Below are 26,550 nucleotides of genomic sequence, written 5' to 3'. Positions count from 1 at the left end.
ATGGCCAACGCTTCAATCCCGACGAAGAAGTGCAATCGGTTGTGTGCAGATGGCTGTATTCCCAATTAACGGAGTTCTATGAACAGAGATATTGAAACTAGTGCCACGATGGAAAAAATGTGTTGAAAGACTTGGCTCTTATGTCGAAATGTAGCTAAAAGATGTGGTTTTAATGTGTATAATTTATGTTGTCCTACCTATTAAACTTCTTTTTAAAAAAATTGTTGTGCGATACTTAATGATCCACCCGGATATTTCCATGTAAAATTGTAAATTTCCTCTAATAATGAATCCACACTGCGAGAACTCTACCTGCCAAAATGTTTCGAAGAAACTGTGAACAGAATTCGCGAAAAATGCGGTAGTGCAGATATTTGGGTGGGAATTGACGTGACATGTGACTCGACCGGCTATAAATTGGGAATGTCGTTATTGGAACAGAGGATGGGGAGAATTCTCCACTATTCCTATTAATAACTTCTGAATAAATCCATGGAATTATTGTGGCCGAATGCTATTCGCTATAGTGGAACCACAGGCAATAAAGCCTGCGCAGACCCGTGGCAGGGTGAACCATGTTTCCTTATGACCAGAGCAGAACGGATCGAGGGGAAGGTGTGCGAACGATTTTAGCCGAAGGTTTTTTTTTGTTTGTGGTCGCTCTATAAGATAGTGTTCTTCTGCGTTTAACTGATGGGGCCGCGTATGTAAAAAAGCGGCCACGGGACATCAAGTAAAGTACGCTAAAATGATTCACGTCGTATGCGTGGTTCATATGTTGCATCGTGTTTCCGAGAAAATACGGATTGTGTTTCCCAATGTTGATACTCTGATCGCCAACGGGAAAAAAGCTTTTGTTAAAGCGCCATCAAGAATTCAACTTTTTCACATGGCTCCAGAATTAGCTCTACCTCCATTTCCCGTGATCACGAGGTTCGGTACGTGGTTAAGTGCAGCTGAATAATATGCTGACAATTTTGAGCTGTTTTTTTACCCTTGTACAGCAGTTAAATCCAGAGGATGCTTCATCAATCCAACTGTTGCAGGATTTGCATTCCAATACGAGTTTGAATTCAGAGTTACTCTACATAAAATCAAATTTTACATTTCTGGTAAAGGAAATCAACACTTTAGAAACCTCTGATTTGCTTTGATGCAGTACATGAGGTTGATAAAACCCTTGAAGCACTCGGAAAGGTAGGCGGGAAGAAGGTCAACACAATTATGCAAAATGCTCGTTCCCTATTTGAAGGAAACCATGATTTCCAAAATTGCGTAGCTGCAGCTTTGAACGCTCACACATCTACATCGCTTCCACATGGATTCACATTGAAACAACTGGCTTCGTTTAGATATGCAAAGTCGACAACCTGTGATGTGGAACGCACCTTTTCACGCGAGATAATCGTCACCGTTTCACAACTTACAACCTAAGGATGATATTCGCCACTCAGTGCAATGCAAGCTTGTAAAGGTAAGACTTTTTTCCTTCCTTTTTTAAAAATAATATGTCACATATTTTTGTTTTATAAGTGGATATTTTCACTATTTCGACGCAAAAATACATAAATATTTTGCATGTTTTACCACATAAAAATCCGTTCAGTAGTAGTAACTTCTTTTTAAATGATCCTTGTATTTAATGACATGTTACATATTTTTCAAAAGGTTACAGTTCCAACAACCAATCCGAAAGATACAAACTATGCGAGACATTTACCAGATTCGTTAGGAAATCATTAACCCTCTGCCGTTGGAAATAATACGTGGATGGGCACTTGGGGTATTCTAAGACCCCAGCTTTATGTCTTAAGGAAATTGAAGTTGGTGGATAATTCAAATAAGTGTTTTCACCTTACATTTATTTGATTATAGTGAGATATGTCATACAGAATAAACTTTATAATAATAATAATAATATTAATATAATAATAATAATAATATCGAGCGGTAAAGAAACAATAAATCGAAATATTCATTGGGGTCCTCAAAGGCCCCAAGTACGTACCCGTACAAAGTAGCATTATATTTAGGATCAATTAACGAAAAAAATAAAATTAGCTTTTCGGTTATAATATGACGATGCTATAGAAAATAAATAAAAATAAGATATTTCCAACCGTTGGCGACGCAGGTATATATAATTTAGTCGTTACCCTTGGAAAAGCACATGTGTGGTCTTAAAAGACCCCACGTGCCCAGCAGAGTGCTAAGCACAATGTGGAGGAGGGAAGGAAGATGCGAATAGAAACGCCAAGAAGTTGTTGAGGATGTGAAGGTGAGGACAACCTTACCTTAAGTTGTCGATTCAAGAGTGACGGTGAGGACAACTTTTCCTTAAACTGTCGGTTCAAGAGTGACAGTGAGGACAACCTTACCTTAAACTGTCGATTCAAGAGTGACTGTGATTACAACGTTACATTAAACTGTTAATTCAAGAGTGACGGTGAGGACAACCTTACCTTAAACTGTCGATTCAAGTTTGACGGTGATGTCAACCTTATCTTAAACTGTCGATTAATGAGTGACGGTGATTACAACGTTACATTAAACTGTGGATTCAAGAGTGACGGTGGAGACAACCTTACATTAAACTTTTGATTCAAAAGTGACGGTGAGGACAACCCAGTAGCGGCTTCTGCCTATTCGCACGTGCACACCCAAATAAATCTGTAATGCAAATCATTATTATTATAATTATTTATTGAACTCTATCTCCTTCGAAACGTCAAGTGTTCCCACGCCGCTCCACCAAGAGAGATGGTGGAGAAGCCTGCGATCCGTGATATCAACCCGCGTAGACCAGGCCGCGATCGGGGCTGGAACACAATGGTAGTTTTGCTTGCTATGACGCTGTTGCAGCAGTCGCGTTGAGGACGCTGATTGGGTGTTTTGGCTTGAGCGCTGTGTGAGGGGAGGTTGCATCATTTAGGAAGGCTGTGAACAAAGCGATCTGTGTGCGAGCTAATGTAGTGTTGAAAACCCATTCCATTGGAGATCGTGTGACGCAGTCGATGCAACCCATACATCATCGCAAATTGAGGGATTTTTTTTATGAAAGAGAACTTTCGATGGTATATTGTCCCGAGCATAACAGGGGAAGGAAAGGAGGGAAGGGGGAGGGCAACTGAAACCAAAACGGGTGTTTTAAGCATGACTTTGCTTCGTGCATCTTGGTCAAAATAAACGGCCTCTGTGGCGCAGTAGCCGAATTATCAACCCTCTGGGAGGAAGCGTGCATCAAATAGTCAGCTGTTTTGCATTGTGTGGCTGTTACTGCGTTGCAAAATTATTTAACGCTGTCAAAAGGTCGTTCCTGTTTCAATTGAAAGTGTTTGACTTCAGGATGAATAGGGAAACTGTACATTGCGAAAGCAGACTTAACGTTATTGATGTTTTGGAGGAAGTTAGTTACAAAACCTGTCATAACTCTGTCATAACCCCATTTTCAGTGAAAGGTGATCAAAACTTAGGTTGCCAATATATTAAGCTTCATTATGTACGCAAAAACGAGTGTGAGTATTTCACAGGGGTGGTATAACACTTCTGGACAATAGACTGAAGTGCACACCTATAGAGCCAGACCACGAGCCGCCACTGGGAGAACTCGACCTTAAACTGTCGATTCAAGAGCAACAAATAGCAACAAATTACTGACCTGCCAGCAACAGAAGCATGATGGAAGTTACTTTGCTGCACGTAGCGTGAAGTTTAAAATCTGGGTCTACAAATTTAGTCATCATTTCAAACGTATCGTAGGCTGTATGGTACGTCGGAAATATTGATATATTGAAAGTCTACAACAAAAATATAATGTTAAAAAATGCATTAAAAACTTCATATAAAAACTGACAAAATACAGTGTAGATTTCAATGTAGTCATAAATTTTTGCATTCCGAAACAAGAAGTTACGTTAAATCTATAATAATATTTTCAATATATTTGAATTGTACGTATATTTTACATTACATAAATTTGGAAGTAGCTTGTTACTTATATTAGAAAGTTTTTTGTGAAAGTCACATGTTCTTCATTTTATATGTTACATAAAATAAATATTTATATTTTTTAATCTGATGCATGATTGGATTGATTTGTTGTTTGAAGTCCACTTTGTGCACAGTAAGGCTAATCGGGACTGGACCTACAGTTTAAAGTGGGATCCGAACCACTATGTGCCTCCATCGGGAATCGAACCCGGGACTCCTTGATTACAAGGCGACCACGCTACCACTGCGCCATCGGGGAGGCCTAATCTGATGCATGAACTTGATGAACATTGGCATAGGATATTAAAGAACTAAGTACAATTTAAAGTTAGAAATGCATTTATTAATTAAACAGATTGGCACCACAGGTAAACGTATAATAATACGGTTATCTGTGTTAGCACCTTATCAGGGACTTTAAACTTGTCTTGTCCGATAACTTAGAAGCTAACACTGTTTCCTTGTGATGAAGAGGACCCGGGTTCAATTCCCGTAGACAGATTGTACATTGCTTCGATCCCACTTTAAAGCAGAGGCCCGTCACGATTACCCAACACTAGGCTTTGTAATCTAGGGGTCTCGAGTACGAATGGCGAAGGTGGAGGAGGTAAAGCTGAAGTCTTGAACGTAGCACCAGTTCAGCATCTTTGACCCAACCCCAGAGGAAGCCGACAGGACCCATATCTGGTTTCGAGCCACCGCCTGTTTTTCGGCAAAGCGATGTTGTCCCTTTTGCCTGCAGTGTTTATACATCCATTCATTCACTGCGACGTTTTACTCCCAAGGTGTACATATTGTATATAAAAAGAATAGCACAACACAATAACAAACCTTGCAAAGATAAAGAAGTGCAACCTCGCGTTCAGAAATCTCTAAGGAAACCAAATTAGCAACATCTCTTTTACTCCACGTGGACTTGACGAGAGCTGTCATTTCTTGGACGGACGCTATTGGTGGGAAAGGTTTCAGGGGACGATTTATTGGACTCCACGTGGACCTGACATGTGGTTGTTAGGGGGAAAACGGATATTTCGGAACTTCCTTTGATGTAAAGTGAGGTTGGAATGAGGACGAGGAGTATACATAGGGTACGGATTCTACTTTAAACTGTATGTCCAGTCCCAATTAGCCAATCTGTGCATGAAGTGGACCTAAAACTAAAAAAATAAAAACGATTAGCCTATCTGAGCGTAAAAGTAACACAAACTTTACTTTTTTTGACTAATTAAAAGAAATTATACTATTATAATTGCAATACTCTTAAAGGAAAGATAATGTGAAGAATTCTTGTAACTTTTTTGTGAGAACCTAACCATGATCAGTTGTAAAAATTTATCATATGTTTTCAATGAGTGTAAATTACCTGCAATACAAATAGGATATTAATATTAAACACTGGCGTGATTTTTTTTTTTCGGGAGGGGCTGGAATTGATTGCATAGCCGCTTTCTAGGGAAGCAGCATAAACAATAAGATTTTTGTATTTTTAGATCTTCCCACTCTCGAAAATGGAAATCGGGGGGGGGGTCATTTTCAGGAGGGTTTACACTTACCACTCTGGTTTCTCTTGAGTTCTTCACTGCTTTTGTTTGAAAATGTTCATTTTCCCAAAATTTCTGCAGCCCCATCCTGCGTACGCCAGTGATATTAAACATACAGAATAGTCTAGAAAAGGAATTATAAATTACATACTATACTTTGATAAAACGAAGAAATAATAATGTTACTATACCTTATTTGTCTTAAACCAGACGTCTGCAGAGGGAATTCCAGCATAGTACATGAACGGAATGTAATCTGATTCGCTTTCAGGCGTATCAATTCTGGGAAATATATGTTAAAATAAACGTTTAAAAGTTACTTATTTACTTACTTAGGGTGATCATCAACGTAAGATTAATTGAATATTCTGACATTGTTAGAGATATTTTACCACAGATAACTCTGGAAAATTGGAAATTCACAGTGAGCAGTATGGGACCAACATTTTTCCAATAACAGCAATTCTCGGAAAAAGTCTAATCTAATTCGTAGAAGCATTTTTTTTACTGTACATTTATCATATTTCAGTCAATTGGACATTCGTTTAGAAGATAAAGTTTAAGAAATGTGCTAAACTGTTCCAGAAACCACTCGAAATATACCTGGTGAAGAATTGTTAAGAAGGTAAATTTAGATGTCAACCCCATGTGTTCTGAAACCCTGAGTTTTCTATAGTTAAGGTCACTGTCATCTTCCCTGGGATTCAGGCCCGTAGCCAGGAATTCTTTGTAGGGGGGGCAAAGTCAATCCTAGAGGGGGCAAATTTTTAATATATTGTGTCGCATTGGCAGATATAACAGGGTACATGGAGTCACTTGCCCCCCTCCCCAAAAAGAGATAAGTAACAGAAAATGGATGATATCTTGAAACTGCAACGAACAAACAAACTTCGAGCAACATCAAATAGCAATATTTCGATTATGACCTTTCCAGATTGCCAAAGAATATGAAGTTTAACAAAAAAGAAGCTAGGAAGGCTAATAGGCACTTTATCTACTTGATATTTACAGGTCGATAATGTTAATAGATGATTAATATGTACCAACAACTTTGTGCCTCTCTGCAGAACTGATTAAGGGAGTCCTTTATAAATCATGCTTCATAATGATTCCCTCTAGTTTCTAATATACAAGATTTTTACACACAAAGGAATCTAACGAGAATCCAACAACACCATTGTGTTGTGTTATGCAAGAAAATAGAATTAATTAAATAATGATGGTTACATATTATCCACACTTTGATGAATTGTGTAAACACTTGTAGCTAATACATTTTTTTGTACTTGCTAAAACATTAAAACATGGGTCCCTTAGTCCACCACGGACTCTATTTCTTTCAAAGGGGAGACCCTTGCATTACTACAGACAACATTTACCTACTGGTTACGTTAACCATTTTGCAAAATATTGTGTGAATTGTAGTATAGTTGAAATACATGTTTTGACACCTGACAAACAAATAGGAATCCCTTGATTGATTAATGACTTATTGGATTACAGTGTCATCAGTAATATTTCATATTAAGTTTCATAGAAAGAAATTGTTTTAATAGGGTGCAATAATTTTACGGGGCACCATGGCATTCTGTTTAACATTTTTTTTTCATATAGATCGTTTGGCTTCCAGAGCCTACTCCTGCCGCCCCATAGCTATGGCTCTGAACTCGGACTGTAAGAATAGTAGATAATGCAAGCGAAGCGAGCAAGAAAATTTTTACAAAATGTTTTTTTTTATTTGCATAAAATTTGAAATCGAGGGGGACAATTGCCCCTCTGTGCCCCTTGCAAGTGCCCTTGGCCGTCTGGTAGAAAAATGCAAGGAACACGTAAAAATTAATTCCATCATGAGTATCCAATTGTCCTTCTATTCTTAGATTCTTCTAGTCTTGTTTGCTTCCCCTAGAATGGACTTCTGTCAAGGTCAGGGGGAGGGGACAATGCCCCCTGCCCCCTGTAGTTGCGGCACTGTATGAGTGTCTCTTCATCAATTTCACGTCATCCTTCATTGTTGCGATTAGCTAGAAGTGGCAGAGAAGCAACGCAAGTAACAAAAATCAAATATCCACTCCCTCTCTCTAACACACTATTACCAAAAGATAGACTTGGTAAATAAAAATTTAACCAATTCAAAGTTCATAGCAACACATCCAAGATAAACATCCAAACACATTAGGCACCTTTAATACAATACTACTCAAAATGTCACAACTGTTCTAGATAATGAAAATTGTGAAATCATTTAACCGAAATCTAATCTGGATGGGAATTCCCCCCCCCCCAATCCTGATACGACATTATACGGAATCCCATACACCCTAATAAATCACAAAATCAATAAGTGTCTTTGTAATGTTGCTAGAGTAACACATGATATAATTGTAAAGATTAGTGAGAATTCCAAGTAGGAATGTGTTCTGTATTTTTCACAGGGGGGCAGAGTAGGCTCTCAGGGGGGGCAGTTGCCCCCCATGCCCCCCCTCTAGCTACGGGCCTGCTGGGATTCCTGAAGGTGAGAGTGACGTCAGCTCTCAAAATCTTAGAAACCTTTTCAGAACTCATGAGGTTAACATCGCAATAAAATACCTTCATATATTTATGTTGTGTGCAAGATTGAATGGACAATAGAGAAATTACCTTGGATATGTTGAACCATGAGCTCTACTACTATTTGCACTCCAAGTATCGAAGAGACTGCGGCTAGAATCGAAAGGATCAGGTATCTGAAAAATATATATATTTTTTAACATTATTATCACTTTTATTTATTTACACAAAATCAATGCATTGTTTTCAAATTTTATTCACAGAGCAGACAAGATCACAGAAGGATGTCCAATACTGATGTGAAGTAATTTATTTATGAACGAAAAAGTTGGTTTCTTTGTGGTAACAAATGGTGTATAAAAAGAGCAAGCATACATCAATGTAATCTCGCTTTGTACGCGTATGTAATAGCAGGGTGAGCATGTATGGCTATGTAGCACGCGTGTGGGCATAACATCAAGATAGAAAGAGTATCAGCTCAAATAAACCATTTTGAAATAAATTGTGTCATTTTCATCAAAATTAATTGACAGAAATATTATTTTTTAGTTAAGGAAAATTACCATAAGCTCTGATTACAATTGCTTGATTGATTTGATTTAATATATTTTATTTCGTGTCTCTGCCACTTTTGCCTGACCACGAAGATGAGGATGCATGATGGCATTGTAACGTGTCCGCGTGGAGCTAGGTTAAAATTTTGTTGTTAGGGTCACATACTCATTATACATATATAATAACACTAACTGAACCTTTTGGTGTTTCTTTGAAACGATTTAATTGGTGGGTTAAGTGAATGTGCTTAAAGGTATTTGTCTTTAGTTATCATAGGTGTTCTTAGCTTTATAGCCAGAATATACATATTCACGAAGGTTCCTTTGTAATATATGTTCCCTTGGATATAATTAAGTTTATTGGCTTGCAATCCATATTGAGTTTGTATGTAAGGTCGATCTTTGGTTATTGTAACATGACCCTAGTTGGCTAGTATCATATGGTTGTGCAGAACGTTGGTAGTTCGTTGCGGAGCCGCAACGGCGCTGATCCAAGTGTATATATAAGCAGCGAGCTCGAGATCCGGTCACTTACATTTTGCCTTGACTCATCTCACTCAACAGGTCGCTAGGTGCCGTGGCTTGCAGCGAGTTGATAGCTTCCTGGAGATGAGACCTTGCTCAAAAAAGGTTTATTATCCATCCGATCACTTACCCATCATCATAATTTTAAGTGCTAACCCCTTCACCCAAGAGCGTGGCAAAACTTTCAATTTCTCAAAAGCAGACTGGCAAAAATTTCGTACTAAAATAGCAACCAACTTGAATAACTTCCCTCCCATCACGGTTAACGAAAATATTGACGAGGCTGCGAAATGTTTAACTAAAACCATCCATAATGCGGCAGTAAACTCAATCCCTTATAGAAAAGCACAAACAATAGAAATAGATAATCTTCCTCCAGAAACTAAGCAACTCATTCAAACCAGAAATATGCTTAGAAAAGTAATGCAAAGGACCCGGGGTAGAACCTATACAGGGTTATTATAAATGATTGACCCGATTTCATAAATTCACTGTAGGTTTATTATTTGACATATTGTCAAAAAAACTTTGCAGACGTATAGAAAAACTTAAAAAGTTTTTTCTTTGTGTTGCAGGTTCGCTTCTGATTTCTGCCACGAGAGCGCAACAGTGAGCATTTATTCAATATGGCGACAGGCAGAGAGAAAGCTTATGTTGTGCTCGAGTTTTATTCACATCAGCCTGTCGTAACAGCGCAACGACACTTCCGAACGAAGTTCAACAAAGATCCACCAACTGCCAAGTCCATTCGGCGATGGTACGCACAATTTACAGCTTCAGGATGCCTCTGTAAGGGGAAATCAACTGGTCGACCTACAGTGACAGAAGAAACGGTTGAGCGCGTGCGAGCGAGTTTTGCACGAAGTCCACAGAAGTCGACGAACCAAGCAAGCAGAGAGCTGAACATTCCACAGCCTACCGTTTGGAAGATCTTACGAAAACGATTGAAGCAGAAGCCTTACCGCTTGCAATTGCTACAAGCCCTGACGCCTGATGACAAAGTCATACGCTTTGAATTTTCGGCACAGTTGCAACAGCTTATGGAAGAAGAAGACGGGTTTTGTGAGAAACTCATCTTTAGTGATGAAGCAACATTTTTGTGAATGGAGCAGTGAACAGACACATTGTGCGAATCTAGGGGACAGAGAGTCCCCACGCTGTCGTTCAGCACATTAGAAACTCACGAAAGGTTAATGTGTTTTGTACAGTCTCACGGTGTAAAGTTTATGGCCCCTTTTCCTTCTCAGAACAGACCGTGACAGGACACGTGTATCTGGACATGCTAGAAAATTAGCTCATGGCACAATTGGAAACATACAGTGTGGACTTCATCTTCCAACAGGATGGTGCTCCACCCCACTTCCATCTCGATGTTCGTGAATTCCTAAACAGGAGATTAACAAACCGATGGATCGGTCGTGGTGGGGATGATGATCAGCAATTCCTGTCATGGCCTCCACGCTCTCCGGACCTAACCCCATGCGATTTTTTTGTGTGGGATTATGTGAAGGATACAGTGTTTACCCCTCCGCTACCAACAAACCTAACAAAACTGAGAGCTCGCATGAGCAGTGCTTTCCAACGGATTGATAGGGACATGCTGCACCGAGTGTGGGAAGAACTTGATTATCGACTTGATATTTGCAGAATTGCTAGGGGGAACATATAGAGCACTTGTAATGTGTCACAAAAAAACTTTTTGAGTTTTTCTAGACGTCAGCGAAGTTTTTTGACAATATGTAAAATAATAAAGCTACAGTGAATTTATGAAATCGGGTCAATCATTTATAATAAACCGATCATAAGTAGGGTACAGAGAATAATCACCTTTGAAACTGAACAATTCAGAAACGAAAAATGGAAACAAAAAATTGAAACATTAAACATAAAGGACAATTCAGTATGGAAAATAGCTAAAAACCTTAAAAATGCCAGAACCCCCCACCACCCCAATTCACGATAGGCGCGGTCTAGCATACGAGGACAACGAGAAAGCCCAGTCATTTGCCGATACGTTAGAAAGTATTTTTCAGGAAAATAAAAATAATAACCATGCTAGGGAAGAAAGGGAAATAATTAGAACTGTACATCATTTTCTTCTAAGTGAAGAAAATGACAACCCGGACTACACAAACGTTGCTGAAATTAAAAAAAATAATCAAATACCTAAAACCAAAAAAGACCCGGCCTGGATGGCATTCAAAATATGTTGCTCAAAAACCTACCCCCTATAGCCATAGAAAAAATAGTTGAAGTAATAAATTAGATAATGATGCTTAATCATTACCCCCAAACCTGGAAGAAAGTAAAAGTTATAACCATCCCCAAACCAGGCAACGACCCACTATTACCTCAGAATTACAGACCCATAAGTTTTTTGAACACCCTAGCAAAAATCACTGAAGCAGTAATACTGAAGAGAATTAAGTTTTACCTCGAGCAAGCAAACATAGTAATACCCGAACAATTTGGCTTCAGAAGTAAACACTACATCAGCCATCAGCTGCTCCACCTCACGGAACACGTCACCACCAAATTTAACGAAAAAATGTCCACTGGAGCCATACTACTAGACATTGAGAAAGCCTTTGATAAAGTCTGGCACAAAAGCATGATATACAAACTGCTAGGAACATAGGATTGCCAACCTGTTATATCCGTTTGATCCACTCGTACTTCCAAAACCGCTCGTTTAGAGCCTCAGTAAACCAGGAACTCTATACAGAAAGAAATATCGAGGCAGGAGTTCCCCAAGGATCCCTACTGGGCCCAATTCTTCTCAATTTACGTAAATGACATCCCCAAAACTTCATCCACTGAACTAGCTCTATTTGCCGATGACACCATTCTGTTTACCTCAAGCAAGAACCGAAACCTCATAACAAGAAAACTACAGAACCATGTAGACCTGCTCCAGTCATGGTTTAGAAAGTGGAAAATGAAAATATATAATGCAAGATGCGAAGCCATCCAATTCACCAAAATAAAAAAGAAACCCGCTTGCAATGTAAAAATAGACAGAAACAAGATAGAATGGTCCAAATCAGTTAAATACTTAAGCGCCACACTAGATACTAGATTAAATTTCATAAAACATACACCTCTCCAGCTAAATAAAGCAACGGCAATATTCAACCAGACTAAAGCCCTCCTCAATAACGGGAACTTTAGTATTAAGTACAAAGTAATACTATATAAAACACTAATCAGACCTGTCCTTCTGTATGCCGTCCCAGCCTGGGGCTTCGGGGCCAAAACAAATATACAGAAACTACAAGTATTCCGAAATAGAATAATTATAGCAATAACCGCCTGCCCACGAGACACCAGATTCGACCCACTACGGGAGGAGCTCTGTATATTTAAAATTGACCGCTACATAAGAAATGAAGTAATTAAATGTCACCACTGTATACAAAACCACAGTAATCTGCTTATCAGAAAGCTGGGTAACTATGATATTGTAAATCATAGCAAGCATAACCTGTCCCTCCATGGAGCCTATCGAAATCCACCCAAAAATAGGTAGCAAAAGAGAACAATGCACCCCCTAAATAGTTGTCAAGTGAACCGATTTGTTGAATAGGAAGTTAAGGACGAGGGGGCGCTCTCCTACCCTGACGAGGCCAAAAGGTGTACAATCTGGAGGTAACGTCAGGACGAGCCCCTGAAAAATAATAATAATAGTAATTCTATAAGTGCAAACGCCATCACTTGGGCAGGAATACTATACAAAGAAACAAATACATAGAACCCCCCCCCGATGAAAAAGACCTAGGAGGGCCTGGCATCCATTCTGCATTGAGTGTGACCCAGGAATTCGGTACTTGCACAGGTGGGAACGGGCTTTCTTCAAAGTGTCAACCTAAGTAGAGTCGGTTTTGTTCCTTCGGCTGGGTCGGCAGACGAACGGGAGTTCACACGTGTGCACCTCTAGAATTTTCTTTCATACTATACTCCACCCCCTCCGAAAGTCAAATCATAATTTCCATTGCCCCATCTCAGTTGAATAATAAGAATAACAATAATAATAAAAGTCCACTAGCGAGAATCGAACTATCCCCCTCACCCCGGTGCCAAACTACACTATGTCCGCTTGCACTGCGTCCTCTTGTCGTTAGAGCAGGGAGGAACTGGGATGGAGGTGAGCATTGCAACGTACTCCAGTTGGACACTAGTCGTCACAAAGTTAGTCCGCTGCTTCTTGTGTCGGGAACTCATCAGGGCTTGCTTTGTAGAAAAGAAACACAACACGGTATTCAAAGTTAAACGCAGTTTTATGATCACTTATATTTCATAATCACATAGATTTCCTATCGTATGTGGACCTACAAGCAATGTACAGATTTGCTTACGTTTCTGCCTGAAGAGACGTAAAGAACCATTCTATAGCATATCATATTAAATCACATCACAATCACTAAACACACTTGCATATAGATTTAACGTTGGACAAGACAAACGTAAATACACGAAAGTTTCTGTACGTAATTATTATTTCCGATTATAGCTAGAATGAACCGAAATAAATTACCAATTACACTATTCGGGCATTCCATTAACCGTTACCACGTTGCTGTTGATTTCTCACCTTCACCTGTTTTTCAACTCAGTCTGTCGTTAGGAGAAAACATTCAGGCGGGTTCACTTCCTCTGTTGAGATGAGAAAGTGACGTCAACACGAACAGATTGTGACGTATTTCTAAACATATACACAAGTTCCAACCACAACTGTATCAATCTAACTATAGTTGTCTGTGACAGCTTGCACATTATTTGAAGTAACAACCATTTTAAAATCTTAATATCTTACAAATATAAAACCTTAAACGCTCAGGTTCGTTACAGCATAAACTCCCCACAGATTCCGCAACGACTTTGAAACCCAACACCCTCTTGCAACCAGAACTGCACTATGTCCGCTTTTGTCGTGAGAGCAGGAAAGGGAGCAAGAGGAGAACCATAGAACACAAACAAAAACAACCAATGCAAAGAGGCTGCCCTCCTAACTACATCTCTTAAACTGCACTATGGGCCAGGAATTCGGTAGTTGCACAGGTGAGGCACGGCCCTTCTTCAAAGCGTCAACCCAAGTAGAGTCGGTTTTGTACCATCAGCTGAGACGGCAGACGAACGGGGGTGCTCACGTGTGCACATCTCGAATTCGCTTACTGCGTGAGAGAGAGAGGGAGAAGGGTGGGTGTACGCGTCATTCAGAATAAAATGTTCATATTATAACTGACACTACACGCATATCTTATATTACAGAAACCAGAGGAAAAGCAAGTAACATGTATTACAGGACGAATCCAGAAAGGAGGATATCAATAGAAGACACCGACCAAACCAACATAACACCTGGACTTCTTTTACAGGCACGACTTGGCGAAACAACGGATGCTGATGATGTAGAAAAACTCTCCCCACTAACACCCCTGATTTAGCTTGAAATAAATAGAATCACTCTTCATAGGAACAAATCCAATGCCGAAATTACCAAAAACCTACCACAACCCATCCTGACCTGAAGCAACCCGCTGTGGTAAACAATCTGGCAAAAACTAGCACCAACAACCTTCTAAATGAAACCATAATATACAGGGTGTCATTTAATGGCTCCCACGGACCACAGATTCTAATAGAGGACATCAAAACAAACAACTTTTCTCAGTAAGATTTTTTTCGTTGGTGCATCGTTTCGGCGCTAAAGTCGTTCAAAAAAGCCCGTTTTGCGGCCTGAATGCTGGCAACCACACACACCATTTCATTGCATTTGTGACGTCCTATCCCGTCGTGAAGCGATGCGTTCCAGGGGTGCCAGGAACACACATATTCTGTGAAAAATGACATAGCTACAATCAGCCACATTATGTACTGTAAAACAAAACGAGAAAACACGTTCTGTAACCTAACAGGAAGTAAACAAACGATACGAAAAATGGTAGAAAGAAAATAGAATTCAAGTGGAAGTCGTCATATCGAATTTTGTATCAGCTTACATGTCAAATATTTGCAAATATAGTTACCAAGTTGGCATCTACAATTTAGTCTATCCACTTCTTCCTTCTGATACTAGTTGTCTGTGACACACTAAACAGATGACAAAATAGAAATGAAAGAACTCAAAATTCCGAAGGTCAGCAACACATAATTAGTATATTTAGGACATTATGAGGCAAGTGGCAAAAATTGTTGAAAATACAGGGATATAAGAAGTAGTAATACAAACTCTACGACGACTGTGTTTATCTACGCACCGGATACACATGTAATAGTTTGCAACTGTGAGCAGGGCAGTATATTCGCTACTGATTCATCATTAGATTGTTACTGTAGTTGTACGTGATTTAACCGTAATGTAACAACGTGAAACTCGAATACTTCCGTTATCAGCACAAAAGTACTACAAGGCATCTGGACACAAACCTGTAGATATCAACCTTGCAACGAGATTTGCAAATATAATTGACATGTAGCTGGGCGTAAACAGCCACATGTAAGCTGTAAGTCCAATAAAATTTATTCTTGTTGATATTTGACATGTAGGCTGAGACAAAATCCGATATTGACACTTCATTTTGAATACGTTATTTACCATTTCTCATATCGTTGGTTCACTTCCCCCTTCCCCTGAGATTACTGATCTTCTGGCTGGTAGGCTATGATGTTCGGTCTACTGGACGTGTTTCTCGCTTCGTTTTACAGCTAATTATGTGGTTGGTAGTTTGTCATTTTTCACAAAATTTGTGTGTTCCTTGCAACGCTGCCGTGCGCTGTTTCGCCGCAGGAAATGATCAAATGATACGATCAAATGTTGTGTTGGGTTGCCAGCATCCAGGCGGCAAAACGGTCATTTTTGAAAGGCTGAATCGACGCACCAAAAATTTTTTACTGAGAAAAGTGGTTTGTTTTGATGTCCTCTGTACGAATCTGTGGTCCGTGGGCACCATTTAAATGACACCCTGTATAAATCCACTGTCAACGTAGTGTCCAGGTTCCCCCCTCTTCTTCGGGGTGTTTCTTCTGGGGTAAATAATATAAGAGTATATCCCGCACACGTATGTTGCGCAAATTAAATTTGGAGATTTTTACTGCCAATTTATGCATGCGGCAGGTTTTTTCCTCTGTCACGCAAAAATCTTTTTGTATCTTTCCTCCTTTCTATCTTAGCCTTCTAATTATACTTCCGGTAAGTGCCACATCGGCAGACACCGTTTGACGCAAACACTCTAAGTGTGCTTTATAGGTATTCCCTAACAAGTATGCTATGGATGGCCCCGAGGGGGAGAGTACTTATAGAGAGAACCACAAACCTTAGGGAGACGCTTACAACACGAGGCGTTGCCGCAGACCTCTGCTGGGCCCCACTCATCCCGGCGGGCTCTTTGGGGGCCGGAATAACTTAAAATTTCTGATTTTTTGATTTTGTGGAAGTTAGTTGGCGAGTTGACAGCGGCTAGTGAAGAAACTGAGAGACTCTCCTCTCCCCCAAACCTTCCTGGGTCTGATCCCGGCTCCCCAGTTAAGTCGATTGTCGGACCTTTCCTTACTGCTATCTGATGCTGGCCCTGGCCGAGATGCTCTGTCTGATCTAACCTTTGGGGTCTGATGCAGGCACCCCAGCCATGCCGCTCTGTCGGACCCGTCCGATATTTCCTTATATATAGAGAAAGAAGAACAACAAATGAATGGTCCCGTGTCCTCCCAGGCCTGATGCAGGCTCCCCAGCCGTGGGCCTCTCTCTTTCTAGGTTCTATGCCTATCCCTTATCCTTTTCGGGACAGTGTCGCTTTGTCGAACCGCTCCTTTATCTCCGCGTTTATAATTATATATTAATGTAGTGGGGGGTGGGGGTGTTCTTAATTGTTTCACCGGCGCGCGTTATCTTATTTTAACGTTAGAATCTTTACGATGAATATATCGACATTTTGACGAGCAGTTTTAATTAGAGGTCAACTTAGGTGTAATTAAATGCAAGCTCCTAGTGTATTAGAAAATGTTAATAATACTGTTCAGTGTAACATGTTAATCAGGTAAATTGTAACTTAGTGCCATCTGTTGGCCTCTTTGTAATTGAACTTCAGAGTATTGTAATCTAGTATCACTATAGTGCCTTTAATAATGTAGTGTGGAAAACGGACGGTTTTGGCCTCTGGCAGGTTCCACTCAGAGAGGATACCGCTAGAGGCGCTGGTGTCGATACAGGTGCATGGCATTCATCTGATTATAATGGAAGTAAATGGAGTTTTCGCTGCAACGTCTGATTAAACATGAAGCATTTCTACGAATGTGATAATTGCTATGATATTTGGTACAGTGGTCGCGAAGATATTAACGAACATTCTAGACAGTCGACCACGTCCTATTATTGTCATACTTTCGTTAATAATACGGGAGAAAAAATACGCGTGGAATGTTCTTGGCAACTAAATTGTTGTGTATGAATTAGGTTCATTATTATTATCATCATCATTTCTTATAAAGATATACACACTGAAGCATTTGTATCTTTTATATTTACCGTATCTTTTCTTCCGCTTTAAACTAATCGCAGCGATAATGATAATGATGATTGCATGAAACGACAAGGGGAACCCCACAAAACTTTCTTAGTGCCATCGACATGAGTGTAAGGAAACTTTCAAGCCAATGGGACAAGCGACACGGGATGTTCACACTGTCACACTAGTGACACACACTTCCAGACTGTAAAATAGCATTCATTGCACATGAGGGTCCAAACAGCAAACGATACGTTCATATGGTGTATTCGTGTGCTACTTGTTACTTCGGTCGGAAAGCTCCTTAAAGGAAGGGTGCTTAGACCGAAGCGACGCGCTACAGGGGGAGTTCCCAACTAAGTGACAAGCGACATGCTGCCTTCGGTCTATTAGCAAGCGTTCACTACTAATTGTGCGAACAACAGATAGGCGATAAGATAAACCGCACATTACAACAACAGATCTAGGCGACACGATAAGCCACACGTGTCACTTTGTCGCTTGTGCGTCGCTCAAACTGGGCCATTTCCTCAATATCTTGTAACATGTTGCCGTGGTTTGTTGTTCGCATGCGCATGCGCAATGCAATGAGTGTCTTGCTTTAGGGAGATTGTGCACCAAAGCGACAAGCGGCACGCGGCACTTATCAATTGAGGATTTCACCAACCGAACGCTGGCCTGTGCTTCCCGTCATGCCGCTACGATGTGAAATGTTGCTCTTGATTGGCTCGTTTCCAAGCAACATGTGTCGCTTCGGTATGAAAGTTGCCTTGCACCGAAGGACCCGTGTCGCTTTGGTGTGAAATCCTCGTAACGTTTGTCGCGTGTCGCTTTGGTGTAAAATCTCCTTGAGAAAACGGTGCAGTCAGAGCTTGTGTCCCTACGGTTCGAAAGGCTGCATTGATTACGGACTGCTCGCTTCCAAGTGACACTTGTGGTTTGTCGCCTCGGTATGAAATATCTCTCAGGATACTATTTATATTCTAATAACATAGAAAAATAAAACTCTAGTACACAATCCAACACCTGACGTCCGGAATCACTTTGCGATGTTTCTTCTTGTGTTATGCATGCTATTTATTTATTAATTTTATTTTACTTTTTTCTTTCCAAATTAATGCCGTTTCGTGACTGCAAATCACTCCACAAATATAACTGTTTCCATCAATTCACGTACCGCATTTCAAGACAAAGAAATCTACACAATATATTCCAAAAACTAACTAAGCCACATTACTTTCATAAGAAAATTAGCACTCGTACTGATCGCACTGCCATCTATGTTTTCATCCGTCTGGGGATAGTTTCTTGGGTCGTTTTCCACACTACGTTATTCAAGGCGCTGTAGTATCACTGTTTGGCGAATTTTGTAATTTAACGTTCTAAAAGAAAATTTATAGAAAGTGAACTTCGCGCCATCCTTTGGGCAGCTAGCAAATTAAGAAGAGTATTGTTCAATGGATAATTTGTAATATTAAATTAAGGTAATCTATTTTTCAGTCAAGCTATGTCATGTAATAGTTTCTGTTTCTCGTGCCGTACCTTTGAAGTCATTAAATCATTCTATTGAAATGATACAGTTCTGTTGATAATTTCTGACCCTTACCTTTTGCATTTGGTGCCATACTCCCAGCAAGCCTTGAGTGTGTGATAGTTTCATGTTTTCCGACTAAAAATGAGTTATTTGCATGGGTAATCTAATGCATCGCTCCCTGGTGTAGTGTGTAAGCAATCCTGTAGGTAGGATCGTGGCGATTGATTGTTGCAACATGATTAAATTGATGAAGGAACACTCACAAATGCATAACTATTTACCAAAACACCCATGCCCGGACCTGGATTCGAATCCGGGACACTTTCAATACGAATTATTAATAATTGAATATTTATATTATCATAGTGATAAAAATAAATATTGACGTTCCATCAAGACGATTGTCCCTTTTCAAATATTTATATTTTGTTGTTAAGGCAATGTTCCCTCTCCCACCTGCGCAAAATATTGAAAAGTGTACAATTCACACATTATTCTATGAACATTACTCAAGTGATTGGCTTTAATAGGTGGGTTTCATGTGACGTCAGGATGCGCACAGACGTCATGTGCGGCCAATTTTACCACAATACAACAGTTCGTGACGTAGGTGAAACACACCTATACTGTGATTTTGAGTAGATTTATAAAATGTACTCCCTCTGTCCCATAATTATAGTCCGGTATGCCAAAATGGTGACTTTTTATTTAGCCTATACGTACTTGATCGGCCAATTTGTACTGATCATTGAGTAATAACGTTGTATGACTCATTCCCGTGTTTCATTTTCTTCTTCTGTATACACCAATGTCACAGTTTGCCTATCAGACAATTATTATGGGACAACAAACGAAATTGTACCGGACAATAATTATGGGACAGAGGGAGTACTTGTTGAACCTAGTAAATTAGTTATTTACCATCTTAGCTGTTCTCCATATAGTTTCTTGCAGAAGAGGTGATGCCGTGGGTCGAAACAAATTCCCAGATACGCAAATGTCGCAGTTGATGTATGCCACTGCTCTTTCCATTAGCTTTGGAAGCTTATCCTGAAATGAATTGGAAACAAATGTTGTTTCATTTGAAATGGTAATTTAGATAGCGTCCAGTCCAGTAATCGTGAAATATTCAAAACACAGCTTACGAAACTATTTTATCAGTAACTCTTCTAATACTAGTGTTGCCCACGAGACGAGACTTTGGCCTGTCTCGTCTCGTGGAAATGCTGTCTCGCCTCGAAAATATTCGTTTGTCTCATGACACATGGACAATCTCGTCTCGTCTCGAATTTTTAAAAGCCTGTCCCGTCTCGTCCCGTGGACAACACTATCTAATACCATTACATCCTAGCAGGAATGTAAATAGGGTGTGAAATCACTGAAGACTGGCGCGGAAGGGGAGGGAGGAATCTTAATTTACACTCACAAATATATATACCGGTGGACGCACATAGTGGTTCGGATCCCACTTTAAACTGTAGGTCCAGTCCCGATTAGCCTTAATGTTTATAAAGTGGACTTACAACAACCAACCAACCAACAGATATATATACATACATACACATATATACATATACTGTGAATATATATATGATATACATATTTATAATGCTATTAAATATACGCAAAAGTAAATTACTAAATAATTAAAAATACATGAATTAACTTGTTATTTTTAAAAATATACCAGATATTTATAAAGTAGCAAACTAATTTCTTTAATAACTCGTTAAAGATATTAATAAATCACGAAATAGTTATACTATTTACAAATTCTCGTTTAGTGTGTAATAAAAATAGCTAAATTAAATTTCATTGTTATATTTATTGTTATTGGTGTATATCTGTTATGATCTATTGAAAGAGAAGGAATGTGAGTAAGAAACGAATTCACCACTCACAACCATATTACCCTTACAAAGGTATATTTGAAGTCACAACTAACTAATTGCTTATCTTATGTTGTGGGGAATTTTGAGCGGGAATCCCCCATATATGTAAACTGACAACGTAAATTAAGTTATCGAACCAATTACATGGCTATGAGGGAGCTCACATTTACGTACTGAGTTAATACAACTTTCTGGTCAGTTTACAGTTTAACATAGTCGGTGTGAAACAGGCTTAATGAGTTTTAGCACTTTGACTAAATTAATAGGGAGTGTAGCACACAATCAGCCATCTCCCCATCTCTCATTTGTTTATAATTTATTTTTTACATTAATTTCCAATGCGTATTGGAGAAAAGCCTTGACATAGTACGGATTGAGTCTTCTTCAAGAAGGCCCTTCAAATGCATCATGTTTCTCAAATGTAGGAATAACTTAACGTAGCTATACTACTGTTGGATACATTTGTACAATGAATATTAGCATACAAACTTGAGCAGGGGTATGTGGAATTCACAATCTATTTCAACCAATTTCATAATCTGGAAAAATCGTATTTCACCAGAAATTATCTGCACACTACATGTCGTTACATGTTATGAAATATCGGTTTCCTCGGATACTAATTGCACGATTGTTCCTATCCATTCTATTAGATTTGGTTGATTGATTGATTGATTGAGTTAAAAGTTTTGGGTGCGTCGGAACTTAAGGCCATTTTACACCCTTCTATGTATACGGGGAAATATCCCCTTATATAAAATTTTGACTGTTAGTATGAAAATAGGGTGTGTGAAAAGCCCCTTGGGAAAAATTAAAAGTGCTAGGTTGTAAAAAGACCTCCACAAAACAAGCACAACACATTAAAAAGTCAGAATGTGTTAAAAGCTTCCTCACAGACGGTGGAAGAGTCCAGCTGTTCGGAAAAATCTAAAAACATTGGATAAAACACTGCAGTCATCACCCAACAGGGATAACGAACAGCTGGGAAGATTAAAAGTCTGTCTGAGGATAGCAAAGTCGGCACATTCAATAAGAATATGCCGATCACTTAAAAACACGTTAAAAACACGACACATCGGACGGTCCAGCCCTTGCAGCAAGTGACCATTCGTTAGACGACTGTGTCCAATACGCATCCGTGTTAGAAGAACTTCTTCTCGACGAGAAGGACGGGACGAGGAACGCCATGCACGTGTGGTAGGCTTAATGGTGTGAAGCTTGTTCCCCGTTTCCTCATCCCACTCGGCCTGCCAAGTGTCAGGAAGGCAGCTACGAAATACATTGTGCAGGTCGCTAGCTGGCAGCAGGTGGACGAGAACGTCACCGTCTGCATCAGAAGACTTGGCGGCAGCATCGGCTGCTTCGTTCCCCTGTATGCCCACGTGGCTAGGGACCCAACAGAAGCGGACATCGGCACGGGCACACAAGGACACTATCCGTCGAAAGATACGCTGCACTACAGGATAATTCCAGACTCTGGAGTACGATTTGGATACAGCATTTGGGCAAAAGATGATAGTACGGTATATATATAAAAACAATATCTGCCAGAAAAATAAAATACATACCTCCACCCACTCAGTAGAACCTATCATTCCAAATTCCTTAGCTCCCCAACTACAGAAAACAATTGTGCGACGTGGGCGCCATCCTGTAACGGAAAGAAATCCATATGTAGTGCTGGCAAGGGAAGTGTGGAGCGGGGACATCAGCGGTGACACCGAGAGTTACGACGTCGCGGGAGGAGGTGCTGCGCGCACCTCTTTTTACAAGCTGCTGTGTTTCTCATCGCGCTGGATTGGTCGCCTCCCTTGTCAGCATGTAGTCCACCCACCGTAAGATAAGACAAAAGCTATAAACATAAACATTAAGATATGTAAGTTGATAGTACTCTCAGTGTACTAACTAGTAACAAAGAACTGGATTGATACTGTCACAAAGTCTATCGATAGAGTGAAAGATTGCCTTTACTGATTTTACTGCTTCAGCTCATTTCATCTTCGCTAATTTCCATCAGCGTCAAGCGCTTTTGATTCACTACGCATCAATGACTTTTCCTGATAGCGACAGCGTATCCTTGCGTTTACTAAATTGGAACTTTGCGCAGATTAACTGATTGATTTGTTACGCTTGTTTACATTTTTTTATCGTGAATACCTAACTTTTGACGTTTTGTGATTGTATCGGCATATCTAAAATTGGCTGCACTAGCGAGCGCACTGTTTTCTCTGCAATAAGCTAGATTAGAAAATTACACAAAAAAATAGCGTAATCCGATTTGCGCAGATTTCCTAGAAATTAAAAAAAAAAAGTACACATGTTGCTGCATACCGTTACATTCTTGTTTTGATTGTGGCAAGGTGTATTTGCTATTCGTTAATGTTTTAGACTCCCTTGTTTGTATCTTTACGAGGTTTGTTACAATAAATTGACAAAAAACAAGTACAAAGTTTTATGCAAATCATATACTAAAGAAAAGAGCATAGACTGGTCAGTCCATGAATAGCATGATACTCCTTTAGTATAACAAGCCCAGTTTTATTTAAAAATAAAAATATTTTTTTTTTAAAATCACATGACAGTAAAAAATACTTTTATTCTTAGGTAAGAATAGCGTTTTAAGGATAACACAGAACCTTGTTGATGGTTGCGTTTTCTTGCAACTATGCAAAACCATTCACGTGGTTCTTATGCCTTTCATCCCTTCGTGAGCGTAACTTATTTGCCTTGATTTAATGCATAACTATTTACCAAAACATGAACTTGATACACAATTCAAAATAAAATTCGTTATAGTATTACGTTTGATGTAGTTTCTTGTAGATTTCTTTCTACAAATCTCAACTGGGCAATCTTTTCAAGGACAAGTTTGCGCAAGTTTCTACTGTGATTGTAGCGTGGTTGCTTACTGTTTTATTGTAGACCAGTTCAGAGGATATTTTATCTTATCCGTTTCTTGCAGCGGTCACATGTAGCATAATTTGTATCCTCATACGTCTTCATTGTCACAAACGACATGGGAACACTACACTGTCCTACGTAACCTCCAGGCTAGCTTATATTGATCGAATTACTAGCAACCTTCAACTAAGAAGCAAAACGAAACAAGACGAATATTTACCTTGTGCATCTTGTAATAAACAATTGAAAGGCTTAACAATTTATAACAAAAGAAACATTTCCGTGTCCAAGTTTTTTTAGGATTTGCTAAGTAATAAATTGAAAGTAGATAACTCGTACATTTTATTTCCACGACTAAAAATATCCTGCATATTTTTGCAAGAAAGTGGTTTAAAGAAGAAACACCGTCATTCGTGCGTGCATTCGTGAAAAAACTAGATCCAGATTTGCTACATGAACCAAACTATCCTTGCCACATACAGAATCTATCCTTACACATTTCTTTTTCTTTATTAAATTCATAGTTTAACATTCATAGAAATAAATGTTCCGATATGTGTGTAAGTAGGTTGAAACTAACAGTGTCTTATAAACCGTAAATTATTTTAAGCGGTTGCCAATAAGATAGTTTTAAAACCTCAAAATCGAATTTATAATTGTAATCAAGAGGCCCCGGGTGCAATACCCAGTGGAGGCACATGGCACAGTGTTTCGGATCCCACTTTAAACTGCAAGTTCAGTCCCGATTAGCCTTTCTGTGCATAAAGTGGACTTAAAGCAAATCAATCAATCAATCGATCGAATTTATAAAAATGGTAATCACCTGTATTTTCTTTCATTTATAAAATACAACTGATTTATCGTAAGACCCGCACCACCGTTAGAAACTTCCTTAATCACTCGCCAACCTTGGAAAGTTTGGATTTTTATCGGTTTTTTGGAAGCACGTGGGTCCCTTCCAGCAAAGAACCAGCAAGGATACCGTCTGTCCACAATGTGTGGATTTGCTATCTTCCAGTGGTGCTTACCCGTCCGTGCAGACTTTACTGTCGATAAGAGCTTTATCTAGTTCGCTGCACTTCTTGGCACTAGCTGTAGTGCAGGTGTATCCCGGTGTCAGGCTGGTGCAAGGAAATAACGTTCGACCAAGTAGACGGAAATTCAACAAATGCCTGTCTGCTGCTTCAAACGTTCATTTGATTAGTTAGCACACACCACGTGACCATACACCACACATTACACCTCTCCGGAACTTAACTTGACACAAATCGACGAGAGGTGCGAAAGTGCAGAGAGAGTCAGAAAGTGTAGCGGATCGAGAAGTGAGACGAGAAGCAGGCGGATGTCGATAAATCGAACCGAAAGAACGAGAACGAGATTATAAGTCGAGTAAAAACCGAGATATTGTCAAGTCATTGTCTAGTCTAGATACCATTTCTACTTTTATGCAATTAATTTACCTTGGTAAACCTTAATTGCTAGGCAGAACACAACTTTATATTGGCCTTCAGCCAATGTTACATTAAAATTTCCAGAACACAAAAATTGCCGACTGACCCACTTCTACAGATTCCACAATACACAAACCATCTCCATGAATGCGTATGGTAAACAATTGTTACAAGTACTGTTAGGTTTGAGAAATCGATCATAAGAGTAAGAATTCATTATCGATATATTGTTGTAGTCAACAAGGACAATTTTCTTTCCTCTGCTAGGTGATGTGCTTTGAGATCTCATTTATGTAAATTATGAAAGAAAGAATTCTGACGAAGCGAGCAAACTTGAAATGCAAATCTGAGGGGAAATTGTTTCATGGCAACAAGATCTGTAAGTCAATTGATTAATTTTATTTACTAATGCATAATTTAGTTTCAAATGTGTAATTTTGTTTAATATTCATAAATTATTGTTATTTCCTGGTTAAATTTCCCCATATATTTTGAATGGGTACATTAATTGTACCATCGTAAATTATTAACTTTAAGTTGTTTTTACTTGAAAGTCTCACTTGCCTGCAGTATAGATAAGTGTAAAATATATTTTTTTAAGTTCAGAATAAATTGATATCAAGAAATACTCTGCATTGGATATAACTGCACAGATGAAAAAGGAAGCAATTTCAAAATTATAAATTGTACATTTTTTACTTAGTAGTGAAATTGTTGCGAGTTAATATAAGAGTACTTCGCTTTGTGTATTATGCAAATTTGAACACCATTTAAAGTGATACTATATACATCACAGTATCATTGAAAAAATTATGAAAAATAAAAACGTTTAAAGCTCTGATTGTAATGATGGAGTAACATAGTGGCAATAATGTAACGTTGTTTTGCATTTCTACAATGTTGGATAGTTTCTTCTCAACTCCTGAAGCAGAATTTTGGATTTCTGACTCATAAAATTCGTAATATAATTGCTTCATTATCTTAGAGAGAATAAGGTAAACAAAACAACCTAAAATGAACTTTTTTGGTCTTGTCCAACAATCACTGACACCTATGGCATGCTTATCTTTGAGTTGCTAACACATCAAAGATCACCATCGTTTTCTCTACTTAA

At 39.1% G+C, this 26,550-nt stretch overlaps 1 protein-coding gene across 1 annotated transcript in view; it reads right to left on the bottom strand.

The window, feature by feature from the left end:
* The window catches only part of LOC145978522 (N-acetylated-alpha-linked acidic dipeptidase 2-like), a 71,459-nt gene that overhangs the window by 23,767 nt on the left and 21,142 nt on the right, over positions 1 to 26,550 (bottom strand). Inside the window, exons 9-13 of the mRNA XM_083111164.1 lie at positions 22,653 to 22,735; positions 20,114 to 20,242; positions 8,169 to 8,254; positions 5,723 to 5,813; positions 3,659 to 3,797 (exon numbers count right to left, since the gene is read on the bottom strand). Of these exons, the coding sequence (XP_082967290.1) occupies positions 3,659 to 3,797; positions 5,723 to 5,813; positions 8,169 to 8,254; positions 20,114 to 20,242; positions 22,653 to 22,735 (528 nt within the window). The remainder of the gene's footprint in view (positions 1 to 3,658; positions 3,798 to 5,722; positions 5,814 to 8,168; positions 8,255 to 20,113; positions 20,243 to 22,652; positions 22,736 to 26,550) is intronic.

The sequence above is a fragment of the Lepisma saccharinum genome, chromosome 25 (assembly GCF_977018435.1).
Source record: "Lepisma saccharinum chromosome 25, izLepSacc3.1, whole genome shotgun sequence".
NCBI classification, from domain to species: Eukaryota; Metazoa; Arthropoda; class Insecta; order Zygentoma; family Lepismatidae; genus Lepisma; species Lepisma saccharinum.
This window is presented reverse-complemented; position numbering and strand designations above follow the sequence as displayed.